Source organism: Triticum aestivum, chromosome 7D, assembly GCF_018294505.1.
Source record: "Triticum aestivum cultivar Chinese Spring chromosome 7D, IWGSC CS RefSeq v2.1, whole genome shotgun sequence".
Taxonomy (NCBI): Eukaryota; Viridiplantae; Streptophyta; class Magnoliopsida; order Poales; family Poaceae; genus Triticum; species Triticum aestivum.
Window position 1 is genome coordinate 172,924,880 of NC_057814.1, and position 22,907 is coordinate 172,947,786.

Here is a 22,907-nt window from a genome sequence, read left to right on the forward strand (position 1 = left end):
ACGCCACGGCGCTACCTCTCCTCTCCCTCGCATCCCTCTTCCTCTCCCTAGTGCTTAGCGAAGCTCTGTCGAGATTCCGCCACCACGCCATCGTGCTGCCGGAGGACTCGAGCTACTACTTCACCATCGCTCGCTGGATCAAGGAGGTGAAGGCGTCATCAAGCCGTACGTGTGTTGAACGCGGAGGTACCGTCCGTTCAGCACTTGGATCGGGAGTTCACGGGACGGATCGTGATTGGATCGCGAAGACGTTCAACTACATCAACCGCGTTTCTTAACGCTTCCGCTTAGCAATCTACAAGGGTATGTAGATCCAATCTCTCCTCTCATAGATGGTCATCTCCTAGATTGGATCTTGGTGAGCGTAGGAAATTTTTTGTTTCCCATGCAACGTTCCCCAACAATAAGATCCCAAAACCGGCGCCGAGCAAAAAGGAACCAGATTTTGGAAGAGGTTCGATGATTACTTTCATGAACGTAGGAAGTTTGAGCCCTACAAATGTAAGAGTAACCGGACCAACGTCTCAATTCAAAAGAGATGGGGCTTCATCTAGTTGGAGTGCAACAAGTTTTGTGGTGCCCATGAGAATATCGAAGGCTGGCACGTGAGTGGCCTTGGGATTAAGGACATGGTATGCATGCATCTCTTGTTCATAAGAAGAGCATGCATATGTCATCCTCCTATGTGTATGAATCATTTTGCTTTCATCTCTATTCATAGGCTTTTCAGCCTTGGATGCCTTGAAGGTCCAAATGCGGGCAAGCCATTCACGTTGAGTCATTGTTGAAGGAAGATCAAGGATTGCCCAAGTTCAAGGAACGATATGCCACCCAAAAAATAGGTGGGGGCCTTCATCGGCGGCCGACCCAAGTGTCACTAAGAAGAGGCTAAGGGGGGAAACCAATTCCAAGGTGGACGAAAAACATGATGCTTTGCAATCGCCTGGCAAGAAACTTTGAAGGGGTTCATGACCCAGAAAGAAGAGTGGGAAGAGAGAAAGCGCCAAGAGAAATAGGAGCAAATGAAGGCCTACTTTGACATATAAAAGAAGAAGCTCAGAGATCGATGAGACCAATGTCCGCACAAGAGCCAAGGTGACGGTGTCCTAGACCAGGGGGTACTTACCATGTCGACTCTGGCTAGGTGGGCCGGGCCGAGGACCCCCTTTGTTGGTTCCGTCCTGGGCCATTCGGGCAGCCCATGATGCATACAAAAAAGATCCACAAGACTTGGCATACAAGACAAGAACTCCTCTCCGCTGACGTAGACGAGTAGACTCCTGTTATCCTAGGCCTCCGGCACATTACATAAACTGAAGCTAGGCTAGTCCATGGATCATTAGAATCTTACACCACAATCTCGTGGTAGACACATGTACTCTGTACTATACCCCAATACAATCAACACAAGCATGATGTATGATATTATCTCTTCGAGGGAGCCCAAACCTGGATAAAATCTCCATGTCTTTGATATCCTCGTTCCAAGACATCTAGCTTAGGATCCCTACCTTGAGATCGGCCGGATTTGGCTCCGTCAGTGGTGGCCCATACAGGTCATGCTAGTTGATCACATCGCGGATCGATGGGCGTCTTCATCAACATCAACTTCGATCTCAACCGAGATCATGGGAAACTTCGTCCATGAAGCTCGGGGTTTCAACGTCAACTTTGCCCTCGCGTGATTGTGCATAATTTTCTGGACAGCGGATTCATCCCAATGGTCTAGTATGCCGATTATGGTTCAATCTGATTCTATGGTAGCTTTGTCTCTTTGTCAGACACTCCGCTCGTCAAATCACAATTTGGTAGTTTAGTTAATGATACTACGAACTTTTTAGCTGTTAGGGAGTTTAAACCTATGAAGCTAGGAAGAGATCAAAATAGAGGGCTCTTATCGGATGCCCGCATGCATCCAATAGGTGAGCTTTCACTTAAGCATCGCCCAAAACGGGCCGGCCCATTCCCACACGTCAGATGGAAAATGACAGAAAAAATAAAACTACAGGCAACGGAGCCGAACTCATGATCTCACGCTAGATAGCAGCGTTGCTAGCCATCGAGTATGGCCAAATTGCAACGCTACATTTAAAATACTATGTACAATGGTAGACCCGTTTTTAAAAACAAGAAAAATCAACATTTCTTTGAAAAAAATGTGAAATTTTTTCTTTAAAAAGTTAGAATAATGTTTTAAAATCGTGAACAAACTTTTAAAACATGAATAATTATTGAAAACATGAACAAAAATTCTAAAATGCCAAATGATGAACACTTTCAAAAATATGCACTGAAGATTTTTGTAAGATACATTAATTTTTTTTACATAAACACGAAACATTTTTGCAATATACGTTGAACAAATATTTAATGCACATTTAAAAAATTTGGGACATACACTGAACAAATATTTAAATACACATTGAACATTTATGTGATACATGCGGAACAATTTTTAACATTTTTGAAATATGTTGAACATTTTCTTAATATAGGATGAACATTTCCTTAAATAAACATTTTTGTTGATAAAACAGGAATGAAACTTGTATAATGCACAAAAAGAAAACAAAAAAGAAAAATAGAAAAGAAAGAGAAACATAAACAGAAAAAAGGAAAAGAAGAAAGAAATAGAAACATAAACAAAAAAGAGAAGAAACAACAGGGTGACCTTGGGCCAGCCCAAACTGAGGCGTCGGGAGGCCGAGCTTCAGCAAAGTCACGTTGTTCTGACGCTCGCCAGCGTCAAATAGGAATATCCATCAAAATAGGGTGACTAATTATGCTCGCACAGACTGTAGTACACTGTCTGACTAATTATGTTCACAGAGACCGCAACACCATTATTGGTTGCAACGTGGGCCGATCTTGTATTGGCCGATTGTAACCCCTTTGTTGGTTGCAACATGGGCTGGTCTTCATCTCCGATCTTTTGTATTGGCCGATTGTAACCCGTTTGAATACCTCGCAGGTGGGCCGTGGGCTGAAGCCAGAGCTAAGCCCGAAACGACCTAATTAAGCCTCACCCAACCTTTGCAGGCCGGCCGCGAGCCGAAGCCTTCTCGATCAACCGAGCAGGTCCACTACCTCGCTCTTCGCCGCAATCCCCACATTCATTCATTCTTACCGAGAATCCCCAAATCCCCAACCCCGACTGACGACGAGTGGATCTGTTCCGGCGCTTCCTGCCGCCGTCGACCATGGCGTCTTCCAACTCCGGCGGCATCCCCATCAAGGTCAGCGACTCCCCCTTCTTCCCCTCTCACCCACGACCCTCGAGCCCACGAGCGCCGTTTGAGGATTTAGCGGCGAGCCGGGTCGGGTTCCTGTGGATCGCCCGAAGAAGAGACTGGTGTCTGTCATCTCCACCGGTTCTTCCGGGAATTTCCCTGCTTCGAACTGCATGATTTCTCTAGCGCTTGCAATTTTGCTGGCCTTAGCTTCCGCTTCCTTGGGTATAGGCGTATAGCCTCCGTTTGGGAAAAATAGGTAACTTTGGGTCAACAGGTGAAACGGCCCGCCGTAGTTATCTCGTTGAATAAGGTTCAAATTTGCACGGCGACATGCAGGACAGTTATAATCCCTAGATCGAACGCCTCTAAATTTTGATGCATGCGGCAGTATTCCTCTGGTCCATTTCATGGCTATAGGCTCAAACAGGGTTTTAGCGAGTTTGCTCATTCAATATGTGCTTTGTCAATTGCAGGCGGAACAGGATTCGGATGGCTCGGCCCAGAGCACAGCTGATATGACTGCTTTTGTATGTATTTTATCTTCCTTTTGAGTTTATATAGATTGTAAATTTGAGGCGTAATTCTCGCTCATCTTTTGCCTTTGCCTACTGCTTGCAGGTGCAAAATCTTCTAGTTCAGATGGTAAGGCTTTCTTTTGTTTGCAGTGCACTGCGCGTGTGAGTCCACCTACTTTTCTCTTACTGAATCTGATTTCCTTGCAGCAAACCAGGTTCCAAACTATGTCAGAGAACATCATTACAAAGAATATCCTTATAAATCAGTTCATTTTTGCATTTTATTTTATTTTTACTTCATTCGGTTTTCTGGTCACAGTTCTTTTAGATAACGCATTTTCAATCACAGGTGAACATTTGACAAATATACTCATGTGCTACTAGATCGTTGATTTGTCCATTTGTAAGGGAAAATTATAGTGCAAATGCATGACCCAGATTCCCGTAGTAACTGAGGATCTTTAAAATTTGTGAATTTAATTAGGAGGGTAGCTCATGTGCAAACTTTCAAACCCTTGCAGACTGCAATCTTCTTTCGTTATTGTTCCTTAACTTCTTAAAAGTATGGAACAAGCACTCATATCGTTTGCTAACTTGTTAGAGCTGATGTATGAGACCATTTCTATAAGAGTGGCACTAGTTTTGAATAATGCGACCTTTATTATCAGCATTCAGACCATACCTCCCTTTGAAATGTTCACTTGTCGAGCACTTACTGGATATTATTGTCTACATATGCCTCCCTGCTTTTTTGTATAATCCTTAACCAGTACTTACTAGATGAAATGGGTGCAAGAATCGATGAATTGGAGCTGAGCATCAATGACCTCAAGGCTGAAATGGGCAGCGATGGTATGACCCCTACTAAAGTGAAGGACGAAGAATCAAAGCCAGCAGACAGCTCTGCCTGATTTAAGCAGAAGTAGCAGAAGCAAGTCGTATTAGTCTTGGTTCCATGTCAATATCATCAGCCATTCATCACTAACTTAATGCATGTTATGAGATGTTATTCGCACTGTTATATGCATTTGAGATCTACAGTACCTGTCGTGAGAGATTTCTCTTGATGCATTGATGCTTGCTGAGTGGTTTGCTATAAATTTTAGTTCCCAGAAATGGTTTTATCATCCCCTTCCTAAGGGGCACTTTTTTTCTAGTGGATGGAACTAGTGTAAAAAAAGGGAAAGTGTGGCGCTATTTTTTTTTAAGGATCAAACTAGTGTGGTGCTCATTTTCTTCGAAAGAGCCCAATTATTAGTCTTGCAGCAAAACTTAACTATGCCATGAGCTATGCGATGCATAACAAACCTGGCATAGTGTAAGCATCATTTATCCTGCTTTCATGTTTTCTTAAGGCCATCGTAGTTGATAGATGGGTGATACTTTCAGGGTGCCTCATACATACAACACATAATTCCCATAAAATTATTGTGTATGCAAAATTGTTGCAACAGTTTTTCTGTAACATGTTGCATTGTTTGAACCACGCTCACACAACAAAAAATTCTTGGGATGCAGCAAACCCCCATTCCCTGAGACCATAGAGTAAAAAATGTGTCACATCTTATACCATGAGAAATAACGCAAGCAACATAGAGAAACGATCTGTATAGATAAAGAAACATATTTGGAACATAAACTCAAAACTGAATGGTTGCAATAAAACGTTGATGTAAACAACAAACACCTCGATGTCAAGAATGGAGACGCCAACTTCACCAACGCGGACGACATCATACTAATTCCCCACGGTCCCGATATCTTACCTGATAGGCTAATACGGGGCAAGCCGCTAGGGTGACTGGATAAGAGCATTACTAGTAGAGCCCTCAAACCCCTAAAAATAACCGTTTTTTTTACAGTTTTCGCCGAAAAAACGCCGTAGACTAGAACCTCTAAACCCTCAAACCCGTAAAAAAATTTAGAGGTCCAACCCTCAAACCACTTTGCAACCTGAAGAAGTAGGGGTTGAGAGGAAAATCTCCCCCCAACCCGCACTTCTCCTCCTCTCTCGCGCGGGAGCCAACTGCCTCCTCCTCCTCCCGCCGCCTCCTGCCGCGCCGGCCATGGAGGGCCCCGCCGCCGCGGCGCCCCCGCCCCCGCCCCCGCCCACCCGACCGTGGCCGACGTGGTGGCGGCGACCCACGTCGGGGCCAAGCGGCGGCGGGCGGGCCTCGCACCTCCTCCTGCCGCCTCCCCGGCTCCCGCCCCGGCCACCGTCACCGCCCCGGCGCCCGCCCCGGCCACCAAGAAGAGCCGGCCGAAGGCGGCCTCTCATGGGCCGCGAGGGGCGGCCTCCAAGGTCGCCGGCTCGTCCCCGGCCGTGACCAAGCAGCGGAAGAAGCCCGCGGCCCCGCCCGCCGCCGTCGCCGAACCTCCTCCCGCCGCACACGAGGTGTTCGAGGAAATGGCAACCCCATCCTCGTTCATGGACCTCCTCCAAAACGCGGAGGTGGACCTCGGAGCTCCGCCCCTAGACCCCTTTAGGGTTGGTGACGACTTGGAGGAAAAGGAGGAAGATGAGGAGGATGAAGGGGATGACGAGGAGGAGGTGGCCGAGATAGGGGAGGAGGCATTCACCGCCGCTTCCCGCCCACACGCGCGGTCGACAAACTACACCGAGCCGGAAGATGTCCTCTTGGTTCGTGCTTGGGCAGCTGTGGGAATGGATGCAACCACCGACACCGATCAAACCGGTAAACGGTATTGGCAAAGGATCGAGGACGTCTATTGTAGGATCAAGCCGAAGAATAGTGGGTTCATCCATCGCACTTTCCGGTCGCTTCAAGGCCGGTGGGAGTTGATCAAGCCCGCTTGTGCTCGTTGGAGTGCGGCCATGGACCAAGTGAGGGATGCACCACCTAGTGGAACCGTGGAGAGCGACTATGTGAGTACATATTTCTTCACTATTTTGATTATGTGTGTGCACTATGCTATTGGTGGGTTCTTATGTGATTTATGTGTGATTGATAGGAGACAATTGCCGGCATGAGGTACAAGGAGATGGCCGCTTCCAAGGGCAAGCCATTCCCATTTAAGCATGTTTGGTCAATTCTTCAAACCTTTGACAAGTGGAAGTTGAGGGATCAAGAGACCGCACCCAAGAAGTCGGCAATGCTAAGGATGGATGATAGTGAAGATGAGGAGGAGAGGAACTTGGGCAAGCCCGAGGGAAACCAAGAAGGGCAAGCTAAGGGTGAAGATGGAAGAAGAGGCGTCAAGCCTAAGGGAGAAGATGGACCACATGATGAAGGCAAGAGAGGAATTGACAACGAAGACATTGGAGACGAAGCTTCTTATCACCGAGAAGAAGAAAGAGGTCAAGCTTGCACAAGTTGAAGCAAAGCGTGAAGAAGCAAAGCGCAAGGCCGAGTTGGAGGAGAGGATGATCAAGCTCAAAGAGGCAAAGGTATGGAAAGAACTCATGGTGGAAGAGAAAGAGCACATTATGATGTCCAAGAAGGACATGGATCAAGACCAATTGCAATGGTGGAAGGACACCAAGGAGGACATCGCAGAGAGGAAGAGGATGTTCCGTGTTGCGTCCTCTACTTTTCGAGGTGACACTCCGATGAGTAGTTGTGGTGATGGCGGTGTGTACGACTCCACCGGTGCCGATGGAGATGCTTGATGGAGCCCGCTTGTGGTCTAGGAGATGGCGCCGAGGTGCAACTTTTTGGTGATGGTGCCGATGAGAGGAGGAAGATGATGATTTTGTGATGTAAACTATTAAACCATGCATCAATGATTGTCATTTGGTAGTTTGTTTGGAAGTTGATTGTGTTCTTGTTGTCATAAATTATGAGATGTCAAATGATAGATTTAAAGGTTGGGGTCGAGGCAAAGACTAGAACCCTCAAATCTAATCCTTAAAGCAGTTTAAGGGTTGGGTTTAAGGGTTCTAGTATTTGCCCCTGTTTTTCAACCCTTAAAAGTGTCAAAAAGTGGCACTTCTCAACCCTTAAAACTGCTTTAAGGATTTGAGGGTTTGAGGGTTCTACTAGTAATGCTTAGTTTACATCACAAAATCATCATCTTCCTCCTCTCATCGGCACCATCACCAAAAAGTTGCACCTCGGCGCCATCTCCTAGACCACAAGCGGGCTCCATCAAGCATCTCCATCGGCACCGGTGGAGTCGTACACACCGCCATCACCACAACTACTCATCGGAGTGTCACCTCGAAAAGTAGAGGACGCAACACGGAACATCCTCTTCCTCTCTGCGATGTCCTCCTTGGTGTCCTTCCACCATTGCAATTGGTCTTGATCCATGTCCTTCTTGGACATCATAATGTGCTCTTTCTCTTCCACCATGAGTTCTTTCCATACCTTTGCCTCTTTGAGCTTGATCATCCTCTCCTCCAACTCGGCCTTGCGCTTTGCTTCTTCACGCTTTGCTTCAACTTGTGCAAGCTTGACCTCTTTCTTCTTCTCGGTGATAAGAAGCTTCGTCTTCAATGTCTTTGTTGTCAATTCCTCTCTTGCCTTCATCATGTGGTCCATCTTCTCCCTTAGGCTTGATGCCTCTTCTTCCATCTTCACCCTTAGCTTGCCCTTCTTGGTTCCCTTGGGCTTGCCCAAGTTCCTCTCCTCCTCATCTTCACTATCATCCATCCTTAGCATTGCCGACTTCTTGGGTGCGGTCTCTTGATCCCTCAACTTCCACTTGTCAAAGGTTTGAAGAATTGACCAAACATGCTTAAATGGGAATGGCTTGCCCTTGGAAGCGGCCATCTCCTTGTACCTCATGCCGGCAATTGTCTCCTATCAACCACACATAAATCACATAAGAACCCACCAATAGCATAGTGCACACACATAATCAAAATAGTGAAGAAATATGTACTCACATAGTCGCTCTCCACGGTTCCACTAGGTGGTGCATCCCTCACTTGGTCCATGGCCGCACTCCAACGAGCACAAGCGGGCTTGATCAACTCCCACCGGCCTTGAAGCGACCGGAAAGTGCGATGGATGAACCCACTATTCTTCGGCTTGATCCTACAATAGACGTCCTCGATCCTTTGCCAATACCGTTTACCGGTTTGATCGGTGCCGGTGGTTGCATCCATTCCCACAGCTGCCCAAGCATGAACCAAGAGGACATCTTCCGGCTCGGTGTAGTTTGTCGACCGCGCGTGTGGGCGGGAAGCGGCGGTGAATGCCTCCTCCCCTATCTCGGCCACCTCCTCCTCGTCATCCCCTTCATCCTCCTCATCTTCCTCCTTTTCCTCCAAGTCGTCACCAACCCTAAAGGGGTCTAGGGGCGGAGCTCCGAGGTCCACCTCCGCGTTTTGGAGGAGGTCCATGAACGAGGATGGGGTTGCCATTTCCTCGAACACCTCGTGCGCGGCGGGAGGAGGTTCGGCGACGGCGGCGGGCGGGGCCGCGGGCTTGTTCCGCTGCGCGGGCTTCTTCCGCGGCTTGGTCACGGCCGGGGACGAGCCGGCGACCTTGGAGGCCGCCCCTCGCGGCCCATGAGAGGCCGCCTTCGGCCGGCTCTTCTTGGTGGCCGGGGCGGGCGCCGGGGCGGTGACGGTGGCCGGGGCGGGAGCCGGGGAGGCGGCAGGAGGAGGTGCGAGGCCCGCCCGCCGCCGCTTGGCCCCGACGTGGGTCGCCGCCACCACGTCGGCCACGGTCGGGTGGGCGGGGGCGGGGGCGGGGGCGGGCGCGGCGGGCGGGGGCGCCGCGGCGGCGGGGCCCTCCATGGCCGGCGCGGCAGGAGGCGGCGGGAGGAGGAGGCCGGGAGGAGGAGGCAGTTGGCTCCCGCGCGAGAGAGGAGGAGAAGTGCGGGTTGGGGGGAGATTTTCCTCTCAACCCCTACTTCTTCAGGTTGCAAAGTGGTTTGAGGGTTGGACCTCTAATTTTTTTTACGGGTTTGAGGGTTTAGAGGTTCTAGTCTACGGCGTTTTTTCGGCAAAAACTGTAAAAAAGCGGTTATTTTTAGGGGTTTGAGGGTTTGATGGCTCTACTAGTAATGCTCTAAGGTGGATTTGAGAAGTAACACAAGAATCAAGGACAAAATAAAAGGAACACAAGTGGAGAATCCTCGTAGGACAAGGTCCACATCGATTACTCCTCAACCCAAGTCAATCCAAGAACAGTAAAGAGAATAAAAGGTAAACAAGGGTAGTTCCCTAAATCTCTAGGAGAGATGGAGGTCTTAAGAGATACTCCCTCCATTCCAGAATATAAGGTGTGTTGATTTCCATGCAAGTCAAGCATTTGAATGTTTGACAGATTATATATAAAATAAAATAATAACATTTGCAATACCTAATAGATAAAATATAAAAGTATTTTTCTTGATGGATCAAATGATATAAATTTTGTATTGTGTATATTAACATATTTTTCTAAAAACTCAGTCAGAGTCAAGGCCGAGGCCACGAGGTACGCCAGAGTGCTGGACAACTGGACCCAGTGTGTCCAAAAAGCTTCTCCTTACTTTGGACCTTGGGGCTTCATCTTCTTCTCCTCCTTGCTATCCTTCCTCACTTCTCTGTGGTGGTCATCATCATATCTAATCACACACAAGGTTCCATTTTGAGGTAGTGATCATGTCTCATCCAAATGTATAAGGAGCTCAATTAGGAGAAAAGTCACCTCAGCTTCACTGACTCTTGCACAAGATATTGTCATTGGTCAACAAGTCCATGGTGACATCGATGGGATTGCTCCACATGTTACATGTCTCTTTTTTTTGCATGTTACATGTCTTTAACCACTAGCGTGTTCATGTTTTCCTAAACACTAATGCGAGTCACTAGGAAAAAAAAAACAGCTCACTCAACACCATTAATTAGTCAAATGGAAGATCAACTCAACTTCATTGGCGTTAAGAGGTGGGGAGATGCCCAAATAACATCTTCCTACCGTTCTTTCAGGAACCAAACATGCACCATCCAATACAACAAAGGCATAAACGAATAGCACTATCTTGCACACTAACAAAACCTCGCACCAGCAACGACAAATAATATACATACACGCCAACAGCCCGATCGGATACAGGGCAGTATTTCTCTAGAGAGTTTTGGCATTTAGTTCAAATGTGGACTGAACACCGAAGCTACCAGAAAAAGTATCCAAACACCACCAAGCCAATGAGCCTACACCACATGCATTGAACCTAACAAATCACTAGGAGAAATCTGAAGCCCAATAAATAATCTCATGTAAACGGTTCACTTCCGCAAAACCTTCTGTACGGCAACCCGTTGTGGATTTGTTAAGCCCTGCAAACAGTAGTTCGGTTCAACAATACTGTATTCTCATGAACATGAGATGCAGCAGGGTAAAGTAAACAGCCAAGGACACCTTACCTGGCAAAGGTACTCGAAAAGTGGCCGATCACTGTCCCACAGGTTGACAAAGGTGTTCGTTAGAAAGTCCAACAATTTCACCTGCAAAACAAAAGAGTATTATATGGTTGAGTTAATATCATACTACTAATTTTAGTGATGGAACTTTGCAGCCAAAGGCTGAAAACACACCTCATTAAGAGAGTCATTTTTTGTCAGATCGTCATCATAACTGTCGTCTTCATCCTATAGAAGATTGGAGTAGACAGAGAAATGAATATGACAAAATTGCATGCTAGCAACAATTAACTACTACTCACGATATCAAAGAAAAAAAGGAACTTCTCCTTACTATATACCTCATCGAAAACTTTTGCCATAGCATTTAGATGCTCCACTGACGGATTAGCATTCGAAGGAACTGATGCTGAATACATTATATCCTGTGGAGTCGCATCACCATTCTGAACCTCTTCCCAGTCACTATCCTGTATAGAAAAACACTCTTAAGTGGACCATTCTACTTTACAATTTAATTGATGAGTTAGTGCAGAAACCTCTTCATCAATATTGTCAGCATCATCACCGACTTGCTCTTGAATTTCAGCTAAAGTATCTGCTAACAGTGCGAATATCTGCATATGCATATTTGGGGATGCTATGAGTAAATGCTAAAAGATATAATGGAAACATAAACTGATGTCTGGCCCAACATTTGAACATTACATATGAAAAACACTGATCTTGGTGAGAGATTTCTTTATAGATTTTAAAAATTTGCATGAAATGTTCCTTCAAAAGTAAATCTGCTGGGAGAGAAGCTATGGTTGTGAAATCATTGGTTACCTTAGATGGGAGTGGAATCTTGGTCCAGTTATCTGGAGTTACCCGAGCTTTTGACCGTGTGGTTATACCTGCACTAGTCTGAACTTTTCCAGGTAAGACTCGTGAAACTCGCAGACAAGGTATGAACTATTGAGCACCAAATAGACTTGCAATGGTAGTACCTTAACAAGATGTCCGTTAACTTCAATCCTAGATAGCTCAGGATGACGTGTAGATATGAGCAGAGCTAACGCAGTAGTTGTTACCTTTATCTGGTAGGCTCCCTGAATTTCACCTATATTTATATTTACCAGGAAACCTCTTATTAAGGGGGAAAAGGAAAGAAGACACATTATCCCCCCTATGTTATTATGTTGCACATGTACTCACCTTGTAGCTGTGACCATTCTGACATAATATAAGCCAATGAACTTCCGTAGCCCTGGGCAGGAATTGCAAGTAGAAGGTTGATAAACTGATCAACGTTCGGTGCACTTAGATGTACCTGCAACAGGTGATAAATATTTAAATAATCCTGTATGGAACACTTGATGCACTATAAGAAAAGATTCAATGATAGGGTTAAATTTCATTTGCAGGAAGTGTTATCAGATAATGGTACAGAATAAAGAGAACACTAAGTACTAGGAGTATTTGACATCTGGATCCTCGATTCTTACGTGAAACAAAAAATGGCATGTTGCTCTCCCGGAGGTGCAATGGCATCCACAGAATATGATCAAAAAGGTGAGTTGGCTAAATACAGTACGAAATGGCAAATTTTAAGGTGGAACAACCAATAAAAACTAAGGATTGGAACAAATACCTTGAATTGTTTCCACGTAAGAGGCTCAAAAAACAAATATATATTGCTAAACGCACTCTAAGCCTAAATGGAGATTGGTCGTGGCAGAGATGAAACAAGAGCAGTAAACCAAATAAACATTAAATTAACTGACTAAGATACCAGATGCATATGTTAAACTTTTGCTTATACTGGTTTCGTAGATCCAAATGACTTCACTAATCTAGAGAGAGAGAGGATGCAACTCACTAGTCTGGCTATTATAACAACAAGAGAGCTCTTCAATCCTGCAATGTCGCTCGTTTGCATACGCCTCACAATGGCAGCAATAAGCTCCGGAATGTGGGGAGATAGGTGTGAAGGTAGATGTAAAATAAGTTGTAAAATGTAACTCCCAACGAAAAGTGACACTGAACTTTCCAATTCTGGATCTAAAAGCCTGTTAAGACAATGAAGAACCATGGCGTAAGCATGCAGGTAAATATCAAAACAAACACTGCATCGAGAATATGCAAGAAGCAATTTACTATAACATCACACTTCAGCAAGGCTAAGTGGCTAATGCTTAGTTGTTCACTTTCATCAAATTCCTTTTGATTGCTGGTGAAGTATGTGCAATAAATTAAGAACTGTGTAACTGATTTCCCCACAGTAAGTTAAATATATGCAATCTTCAGTTACCTTGAAGCTGCACTAAGTAGCATCTTCAATGTACTTCCTTGTTCACCACCCCAAACAAGCAACTCCTGCCGGCCACCTGATATAAATGCTGCCAAACATTCTGTCGCGTTCTGAATTGGCAATAAAGTAGCATATCAATAATAAATCCAAACAAAATATGTCAACTATACTTGAATGATCTAATCATTTACCTGCATCTCTCCATGGTCATCACTTTCAAGAACAATCTGAATGGTAGATGTAAAGCATGTGTCAAACACTGCCTTAACCACAGCAGCTGGAGCATTCTGAAATTTACACAACAGCATTAAGATTTTCATTAATAAGTTTATACAGTATTTTTACAATAATATTTTCCTTTTAACTACATTGAATTTAGGAAACGTGGACTATGAAGACATACTTTGAGTATCATCGTCAGGAGGTCCAGTGAACCTGCAACTAGTCCATCCGGCTGGATCTTGGACTAGCAAATGAACCACAAATAAGATTTGCATTTTGCGGGCAAATGCAGAAAAGACATGACAATGATGTAACACTGGCTTTAGCGTCTTACTTTTGATAAAATTGTCCCTATTGTTGGAAGAATCCGGGACACAAGCGGTTCTAAGCATCCAGGAGCATTCTTGATGGCCTAAAAACTAAGGGATCCTGTTAGGTAGGCTGCAATTTTATGGGTTGCAATAACCAAAAAAATGTGTACAAAATTGCCGATAAACACAGGTAAGTTCTTGTAAATGGCCTAAACAATACACAAACCAGCCACGATAAAGAAAAATCATGCAGAACTCATGCATGCTCATTGGTAGTCAAAATTAATCAATACTTAGGAGAAATATTACAGCAAAATATACATAAGCATTAATCCATACAGAAAATCTCCTTTGGTAAATTCCCATTTGCCATCTTACAGATATTTGGACATAATAGTTCCAATTTCCAGGAACACATAACATCTGTCAGACCAATCTCAATTTGTAAACTGTAACAATTAAATTTCAAAAGTTTCTTGGTGTACATCATTGATAATGTGTTAAAAATATGAGCATTATTTAAACATGAACCACAATCATACAATAATGAGAAATTAAATAAGAGAAGTCGTGGATAGACCAGCAGATTCTGACGAGAACTTACCTCTAGAACTTCTACAGCATCAATACTGATGAATGGGTCAGCAATGTGTTGGGCCCATACATCTAGTATGATAGGAGAGATGACTGGCTCGATTGATGTTGATTGTTCACCACCTACATATCAAGTGGAAAGATGTTGATCTTATGGGCAAGCAAAACTTTAATTATCAATATACCATACACATATTTTACTATAATATGCATTGATAAGTGTGTTGAGTAGCTGACAGACCAGATTTAATGGCTGATTGGAGGGTTTCTAGAACAAGATGCAGTGTTTCATCAGATGCCTGCCATAAAACTTCCATGTACTTATTTCCTTCAAGAAGTCGAAGCAGGTAAGTTTACAATTCTATATACAAGTATACAACATTACCTGCCTCAGAAGATCAACAAGAGATGAGAGTATGCCCATAATGTTGTTTGGCATCGAACTTTGATTAGATTCCGGTAGAAGTTCAGCCAGTGCCCTACATGCTCCTACTTTAACTGGAGGTGGCCTGCCAAACAAATATCGCACCGATGAATACAGTTCTCCATTGTGTCAGGAATTGGACGACATATAAGTTCACGGACTTACACATCTGAGGCAATTGCATGAGCAGCATTGCATAGATATTGTTCACAGATCCCCTTACTTATCTGGCATTTTTTTTCGCAAATCAGCTTTGCTGAACATATAGCAATAGATATAGGGAAAAAGAGGTAAGGGTAAGGAAGTTCACCAATGAAGAGAACTTGGCCACAACAGAGAATGCACGTGCATGAAGAAATGGGTACTGGTGCACCCCTAAAAATCAGAAGATTAGTAAATAGCATAGGGAGATATACAATTTTCCAAACTAAAGTAAGGAAAGATACCTGTTCCCACAATATCAGTTACCATCTGCTCAAGTAAATCTCGCACATTGTAACCAGAATCCTAAACAATCAGAAAGCACTTAATGAATAAAAGACTCACAAATTCTATTATTGATTTCAATAACTGAAAAAAGGAAAAAGGCAAAATTGCATCTGGGCCCACTGCCCTACCCAGTACAAAAGAACAACTCACAAGCACGTCTGTCTAGCTGACACACACAGACAAACGCCCCGATAAGTGGAATTTAACTATCTGAATGTGCAAAAGGACTTATCCAGCCTTACGTGAGACCACTACATGTAATAACAAAAAAAATATTGCCACTGCAACCAGGCCCATTAGCAGACAATTTTGGCATGTGCATACATTTTGAATCGTCAACAGAATTGCGAATATGGGCCGGCTCATGTGGTAAAGGATAATTGGCTGCATGAAATTCTCAGGATTTTCTAGTTTGCAATCAATCAACAACACTAACTCGTACACAGAGCATCTGATTTGCAATTTGTTTGAATATTGAGTTTGGCATGGGGAGATTACTAAAATGAGGATTGTATTAAATACATCATGATGCCTTGGACTATAAACCTGCGGGGTGTGCTCTTTCCCTGGAAAAGTATTATATAGTCATGGCAGGTTAGATAGTATTCGACTACACTCTCTAACACACTAGACAAGACCATGGACTTGGGCAATGGCATGCTTGACAAACATTGGCTTACACATGGCTAATCCTTCTTTGCTCCAAAGAACTCTTCTCAAACCCATATTCTAGATCCTACTGCAGCCACACCCATTATCCAGCTCGGTCCAAGGACTCTTCTCTAATCTCACTAAACAAGACCATACACTTGGTGATGCCACTTCATCAACTTCCCCACAGCACCAGGGGTTCCTTTGCACTCTTCTCTAATCTCACTAAACAAGACCTTAAACTTGGTGATGCCACTTCATCAACTTCCCTACAGCACCAGGGGTTCCTTCGAACGGCCTTGCCGTAGCGCCAGCGCTCTCTCCCTCTGCAGCAAAGGCTGGGCTCATGAAGGTGATTAGGTGGACAACGGTGCTGGTGACAAAGCTGTTGTGGATTGTGCTGCGAATGTGGCTGCATGTGCAAGCACATGATGCCGCACATCACAGTGCAGGAATGTGTTCATGGTGACAGGCAATCGGCTGCCTATTATAAGTTGCATTAGTGTCCGCATCAATATGGTCAACCTCCAGGCCAACATACAGTCAAGCTACAACTGACTCACCCAGTTGGTAGGTTGGATAGCACATGTAAGCTTCTCGTGACAATTAACTATGGGGCATGGGGACTAACAAGCTCAGGCCTAGTTCGACTCAGGCGGAAGCAGAAGCAGAAAGATGGCGAAAAGAAAATAAATACAATTGAAAAGAGTATCAAAGTGAGTAATGACTTGGTGCCAATTTTAAGCAGATTTAATTATTTATTTCTCTCCAATTCACAGGGGTGTTCCCTTTCATTTGCAGTTTTTGAGAGATACCACGTCATACTATTACAGGCTATCCAAGGTGGCAGACTAAACATGCCACACCATCCCAGAAGTACTCAATTGTAAGATCAAGGTAGTAAAGTAGCATTGAAAACCTATATAAAAAGTGGATGGATTTTGCCAACAGAAGAGCAATGAGTTAATGAAACTAATCGGCACAACAACAAAATTAAACCAACCTGTGCTTCACACAGATGTTCTGATAGTGAACCTAGAGCAAAAAGTGATGCTTCATGAAGCTGGCACACAAATAAATGATGTATTAGATAGCATCAACTGCAAAAGACACTACAATACTTGGAGGGTAATAAAACGAGTAAACAACAGATTAAAATATAGCTAACTACTAAACAAGACAACTTAAGGGGAGCAACTTAGAACTTTTGTCAAACAAGATTCACCAAATTGACTTAGTCTAAATACATCACCAAAATAGTGAGGAACATAATTAGAGTAGCATTATTGATAGTTGATAAGAGCTAAGATATTAAGCGGTGATTTCCTTTAGAACTTTTTCAAAAGCTAACAACTCACTCTCCACCAGTCGGCAGAACCCGCTTGTTTTAATTCACGTGATTCACGAAAACAAACTTGTGAAGCTTCCAAAATTGCGTCAATTCCGTAATCCTCGTAGGCAGTGACTATCTCTTCCAGCAAAAGAGATCCTGAAACCATGAGCATGTGAGGAAAATGTCTTGTGTTTGACAAATTCCTATTTAAGAGGAGATTTTAAATCTGTGCGTCCCTTGTAATGAACATGGTTGTTTACCCCCAAGCAAAAGATGGAAGCAAGCAAAGACATTTCAATGTTGATTGTTTAATATGAGCAAGCCTACAATAATATAATTTTAGTTTATTACTAAACAAGGGCACTAAAACATTCCACCGTTAATATAGATTGAATAAAATTGACAAACAGAAGCAAAATTTCAGCTCATACCAGACACACGACAGCTATAAGTTACATCATCCTCATCAGCAACATACTGGTTAGCATCACGTGACCAGTTTTGCACCTAGAATAACAAAATAAATAGATATGTTTGAATTTCAAGCAAAAAACTAGCATGCCGGTAATTTTTGCTTATGTAAGATGAGATATATATACTAGCCATGTATCAACCAGTTCATATACCTGTTCCTCAGTTATCTGTTGAAAGGATATAGTGTAGTATGCTAGCTCTTTAATGTTTCCTGCAATAACCTAGTGTGACAGCAGAGACAATTATTAAAAAGAAAAAAGATGCACAAATGTATGTTGTTAAAAGGGGATACCTTCGCTAACATAGAATTTCCCACAATTGTTGTCCATAGCTCAAATAACTGGAAAATATGAGAATATGGTAAAAGACACGCAAGCAAAGGCGCCAAATGGACTACAGTACAATAAAAGAGAAAAGTAACTAGAACGAAATTACCAATGGAATAGAAATAGAGGACGCATGAAATTACCTGAATCTCAAAGGATTCGAGACTTCTTTCACTACCATCAGAATCATAGCCCACATTATCAGCATTCTCTGAAGCTTGAATGATTGACAGGTGATAGACCTTGAAGGATGAAACAAAGGTCTGCCACAGAGGCCCAAGAACAGCTGTACAAAATTGGCCCATTAATCAGAAAGGCAGAAGAGTAAGAGCAAAGCTAATAGTGTATTATACTTGCCAGAAATTTTAGCTTCAGGTAGTCTAGGGAAGTTCTGGATAAGCTGGAGTAAACACTTCAGCACCTGATCATCAGACAAGCATTGGATTTGACAACTACGAATAATGGAAGACTTCAATCTTACAAGACAGTTGTACGAGACATACCTCCATCTGCATACTCCAGTCATCAGGATTTGGGGACAGCACCGGTGAATTTAAAATTATAGAGAATTGCTCCACAAGTGGATCAAGCATTGAAGTCATCAAATTGACAGTCTCTCTCTGTGCCAGCAAATCACCTCAGTTCATATTCCATAATGTGAAGAAACGACAGAAATACTGCAGCATAAGCTATAAAACTACCTTGTAAACACCACTCATTGATCCAAGCATGGAAATACACGAATGGACTATTCCAAGAGCCTTTGAACGAAGAGAATTTTCATACAGCTGTTTTTCAAAATGGGTGAGAACATGTTGCATTGTCTCCATAAATAGTCGCTAAAACAAAACAAAAAGGAGTAAACAGTAACAAACTTACGTGTGGAGATGATATTATTCTGTACAATGATGGGAATAGCTCTGGCACTAGTTTGGGAATACAAGTATCATCCAAATCATCTGATAGAAGGGCTAGGCATCTTAATGCTCCACGAACTGCCATGGAAAGTACGCCAAAGCTTTCAGGATAACAGCAACCATGAAATTCTAAAATGGAAATAATCATAGTTTTCATAATTTCTATTCAAAATGTTTGGGCTACATGAGCATCCTGAGAAGAAACACAGATTGGGGCAATCTAGCACCAATGGTGGAGCTTATTTAGGGCCAAGGTCTGGCAGAACCCCAACACAACAGTGATAATCAAACAACTATCGACACAGTGGAGCCTAAAACAGGAGAACTTATAGATGATGTTGTAAGTGCCTTTTTGGTTTGACTAAGGCATAATAGTTCTCGGAATGAACATTATAACAGATGCAAAGCACAAAAACAAGTTATTCTGATGTGACATATTTCAGGTCCTCATTGATGCAGAAAAGGGCACAGTTATGTTTAAACAAACTTTATAAAAATTGTGAATAATGATGTACCAGTAGTGTTAGAAGATTAAATTAGCATTTTACTCAAAATTTACATAATCCGTCTCAAAAGAAGCGTACTGTTTTTAGGCAAAAAATATAGTATCATACAATTGTTAAGTGTTAGATTTTTTTTGATAAAATGATCTCCCAGCATCACCATGAATGCATATTGTCATGTCAACTACCCATGTTTGTACACATGCGACATAGATTGTAGTTCATGTTCCAATAAGGTTTGGATTTCGCATGACATGAGTATGAGCAGAAGGGAGATGTTTTGAACTTCTTTAGATACATAATTGTGTGCCCTATTTGCCACAACCTGAACTTCACTTTAAAGCAATATAAGAAGTTCAAGGTCTCCTGAAAGGGTGCAGCTTTTAGAGCTTCTCCAGGAATCCGAAGCCCTCTTTTTGTATTAAGAAGCCTCCACAAGCTTCTCATAGTAGAAGTTAGCTATTGAAAGAAGCTGTTCTGCTACCGATTAATTTCTTATAATGTACTCTATTTTCTTTGCCAAATAAGCCAGCAAACGCCGACGCTTTCCCAAGTCTTTGTAGACCTCTTTCCAATGAATAATCTTTTTTGTGTATTTCCAAATGTGACCATTTGGAGGAGCTTATGCTGGTCAGAAGCTGATGTCTCCTAGTTCAAGTTCAAGGCTTCCAAACAAGCCTGTATATCCTGATTTGAAAATACTGGGAGAAAACAATATACCCATGTACCTCCATTCCCATTGCTTTGATCACCAATTAACTTCAAGAGAAATGGAAGTAACTCAGGCCAGTCTTCTGGCCAATCATTCTGCCCAATAGCTGCTACAGCCATGCCAATGGCAGTACGAATCTTCCCATTAGAATCATCCAGTGAGGTAAGAAGGAGTTGACGTATAACAACCTGATGAGGAATAAGGGTGAAAATAATGTCAAATACTAAGAACTTGACAACAATGAAATGAAAATAATTAACACAGTAAGCACATGTTTTCTGGTGTTTTAACAGAAAACTCGGTTTTAACAACGGTAGTAGATGTGCTGCCATATGCCATAGAATAATCAATGATCAATTCAGGCAAACATGAGTTTTTTTAGCAGAGCATTTACTCTACTAGTGTGGATACCATAACCCCTTCACACAACCATCTAATGTGTATTTTCAAAGCATATTATTGTTTTTTGTGAGATAAGAACAAGCAATCAGCTCCATTTGTTTCAACAAGCGAAAAGCAATGGGAAATGACATCAGGAGTATGCTATGACCTGAGTCCTAATTTGTTGCATTCAACAAAGAACAGGGGATAACCTAAGTACCTTTTCTGAGGCAGAAACAACAGGAGGCACAAAATTGTCTTCGTCTTCCTCCCAGTGCTGCTTGATGAACTGTTTTAACAAAACAGCAGCTAGGTAGCAGGAAGTAAAGGACCAACAAACAACAAGAAGATTGTCCAACAAGTGATGCCAAGTCTAACAAAAATACAGTGTACACAACAGAGTTCCCATGAAAAGAAACTGCAAATAAAATACTGAGGATATCTGACGTAGCCCAAATGGGACCTCCTTGTTGACTGTGACCTTCGTGAGGGCAGCTCCATATCCTGAGGAAACATTATAGCAAAACCACGAAATTGTCAGCTGACAGCAGGAGATTAGTGAGTGAAAATACACTTCATGTCTCAAGATAATGACCAATTCAAATATTTTGTTCCAACAGTTAGGTAGTCAAGAGGTTATGAGCTACCATGCAGCAAAAACCATAACTCATGAACCCACAAGAACTGAGCAAGAGGGCATGACTCAGGAACTCAGGATGCTACAAAACCAAACTATATGGTTCTTATGTGGTTGAAAAGCATGAGTACAGTAAAATGACATCATGGATTAGGGCCCAAAGATGATGCTTCCAAGAGAAATGTAAGTAGTAAATCACCACAATGGCAAATGGAGCCTTGTAACTCTGAGCCGAAGAGGCACACTAGTGACTTGCAGTCCAGGATTTTGTCCTTCACCCTCCATCACCGCATCACGCACCAATCCTCGCACGCCCTCAACCAATGGTCGGGGGTAATTATTTTGGAGAGAGTAGAGAGAAGGGAAAGAAATGGAAAAGGATATGCTGGAGCCTAATTCCGTGTATTGTCCATGTGAGATGCCACATCTGCCCTGACAGTGGTTCAGGGCCATTACTTTGGTTGTTTAGCTCAAGTCAAAGGCAGTCAATCCTCTGCAACGGTTAGTCCCAAGAATGGTGGTTTTCTGGAGAGAGGAAAAGTTCAAGGCGGTTGTTTTCCAATAGACTGTCTCAAAGGTGTTGGTTCTGTGTAATTTATTCCACTACTGCAATGGTGGTCAGCACAACAGGTCAAGAGCAGTTGCAGTAACAAAAGTTAAGCAGCTCCATGGGTAGTATTTAGGCAATTGCATCTGCCAGCCGTCTCCTAAACAGCAGCGGCATGGCGCACGGGAGCTTTAGGACACTGCGAAGCAGCCGCTGGCGCATCTGGAGGGGTCAAATTCGAAGCTCTCGCACTCTCAAATCGTCAACGGAGCGTGGCCACCAACTCGGAGCAGAAGCAGCCTCGATCCAGCAAGGTCGGTTACTGAGCGAGGGGCGGCGAAGGCGAACCTGGCTGGAGGGAGGCCTGGCAGAGCGACTCCTCGGCGAAGGCGCGGACCTCGCGGGCGGTGTCGAGGGTGGCCGTCAGGCAATCCACGAGCCACCGCTGGTCGCCGTCCGCCGCACCCGCCGCCGCCATTGCAAACGATCGACCGCCGACGACGCCTCGCCTGGGCCTAGGGTTGGGTTGGAGCTCGGCGCGGTCGCCTTTTGGTTGAACGGGATTGATTTTGGTTTGAGCGGGATCGCTCGGAGAAGGCGGGCGGGTGGTGGGAATGGTGGGGGATTTGGGGGTTTTTCGCTAGGGTTTTTATACGGGAGCGGAGGGTAGGCGGAAGAGGAGACAGGGTGGTGGCGGCCGGGGAGAAGAGGAAGAGAGCGAACGGGTTAAGAAAAAGGCTGCGCTGGACTGGGCCGGCTTTCCAGGCTGGTTGTTGGTTCGGTACGCGTTCGCTGGACTTTGGTGGAGGCGGCTGCTATTTTGAATGGCGAGAAAGTTGGCATGCCAAATAGCTGAATGGCGGGAAAGTTGGCATACCTAGCTAAATCTCTATCTGTTACTTAAAAAAAAGCTAAATCTCTATCTCTACCTCTAGTCCTCTACTTACTTAAAAAGAAAATAAGGTTTTCATTTCACTTTTCTTCCAATCACCTTTTCTTGCATGATAATAAATCAACTTAC

The 22,907-nt window shown here is 43.7% G+C and overlaps 2 protein-coding genes across 2 annotated transcripts; one reads left to right on the forward strand and one right to left on the reverse strand.

The window, feature by feature from the left end:
* The first annotated feature begins 3,059 nt into the window (after positions 1 to 3,059).
* LOC123168256 (heat shock factor-binding protein) lies at positions 3,060 to 4,819 on the forward strand. Its single transcript, XM_044586130.1, has 5 exons — positions 3,060 to 3,236; positions 3,707 to 3,760; positions 3,852 to 3,875; positions 3,956 to 3,998; positions 4,526 to 4,819. The coding sequence occupies exons 1-5, from the start codon at positions 3,201 to 3,203 to the stop codon at positions 4,657 to 4,659; spliced, it is 291 nt and encodes a 96-aa protein (XP_044442065.1). The 5' UTR covers positions 3,060 to 3,200; the 3' UTR covers positions 4,660 to 4,819.
* A 5,744-nt stretch (positions 4,820 to 10,563) lies between these two features.
* LOC123164280 (importin-9) lies at positions 10,564 to 22,592 on the reverse strand. Its single transcript, XM_044581696.1, has 33 exons — positions 22,235 to 22,592; positions 21,145 to 21,206; positions 20,923 to 21,015; positions 20,338 to 20,509; positions 19,069 to 19,184; positions 18,891 to 18,977; positions 18,693 to 18,809; positions 18,547 to 18,610; positions 18,333 to 18,475; positions 18,156 to 18,203; positions 18,016 to 18,084; positions 17,821 to 17,896; positions 17,415 to 17,545; positions 17,060 to 17,119; positions 15,363 to 15,423; positions 15,227 to 15,291; positions 15,082 to 15,143; positions 14,878 to 15,001; positions 14,734 to 14,791; positions 14,503 to 14,615; positions 13,922 to 13,999; positions 13,769 to 13,831; positions 13,557 to 13,652; positions 13,366 to 13,475; positions 12,934 to 13,123; positions 12,270 to 12,384; positions 12,062 to 12,174; positions 11,901 to 11,978; positions 11,612 to 11,689; positions 11,414 to 11,542; positions 11,247 to 11,300; positions 11,076 to 11,156; positions 10,564 to 10,988 (listed from the first exon to the last, which is right to left on the reverse strand). The coding sequence occupies exons 1-33, from the start codon at positions 22,362 to 22,364 to the stop codon at positions 10,938 to 10,940; spliced, it is 3,087 nt and encodes a 1,028-aa protein (XP_044437631.1). The 5' UTR covers positions 22,365 to 22,592; the 3' UTR covers positions 10,564 to 10,937.
* Between the last annotated feature and the right edge of the window lie 315 nt (positions 22,593 to 22,907).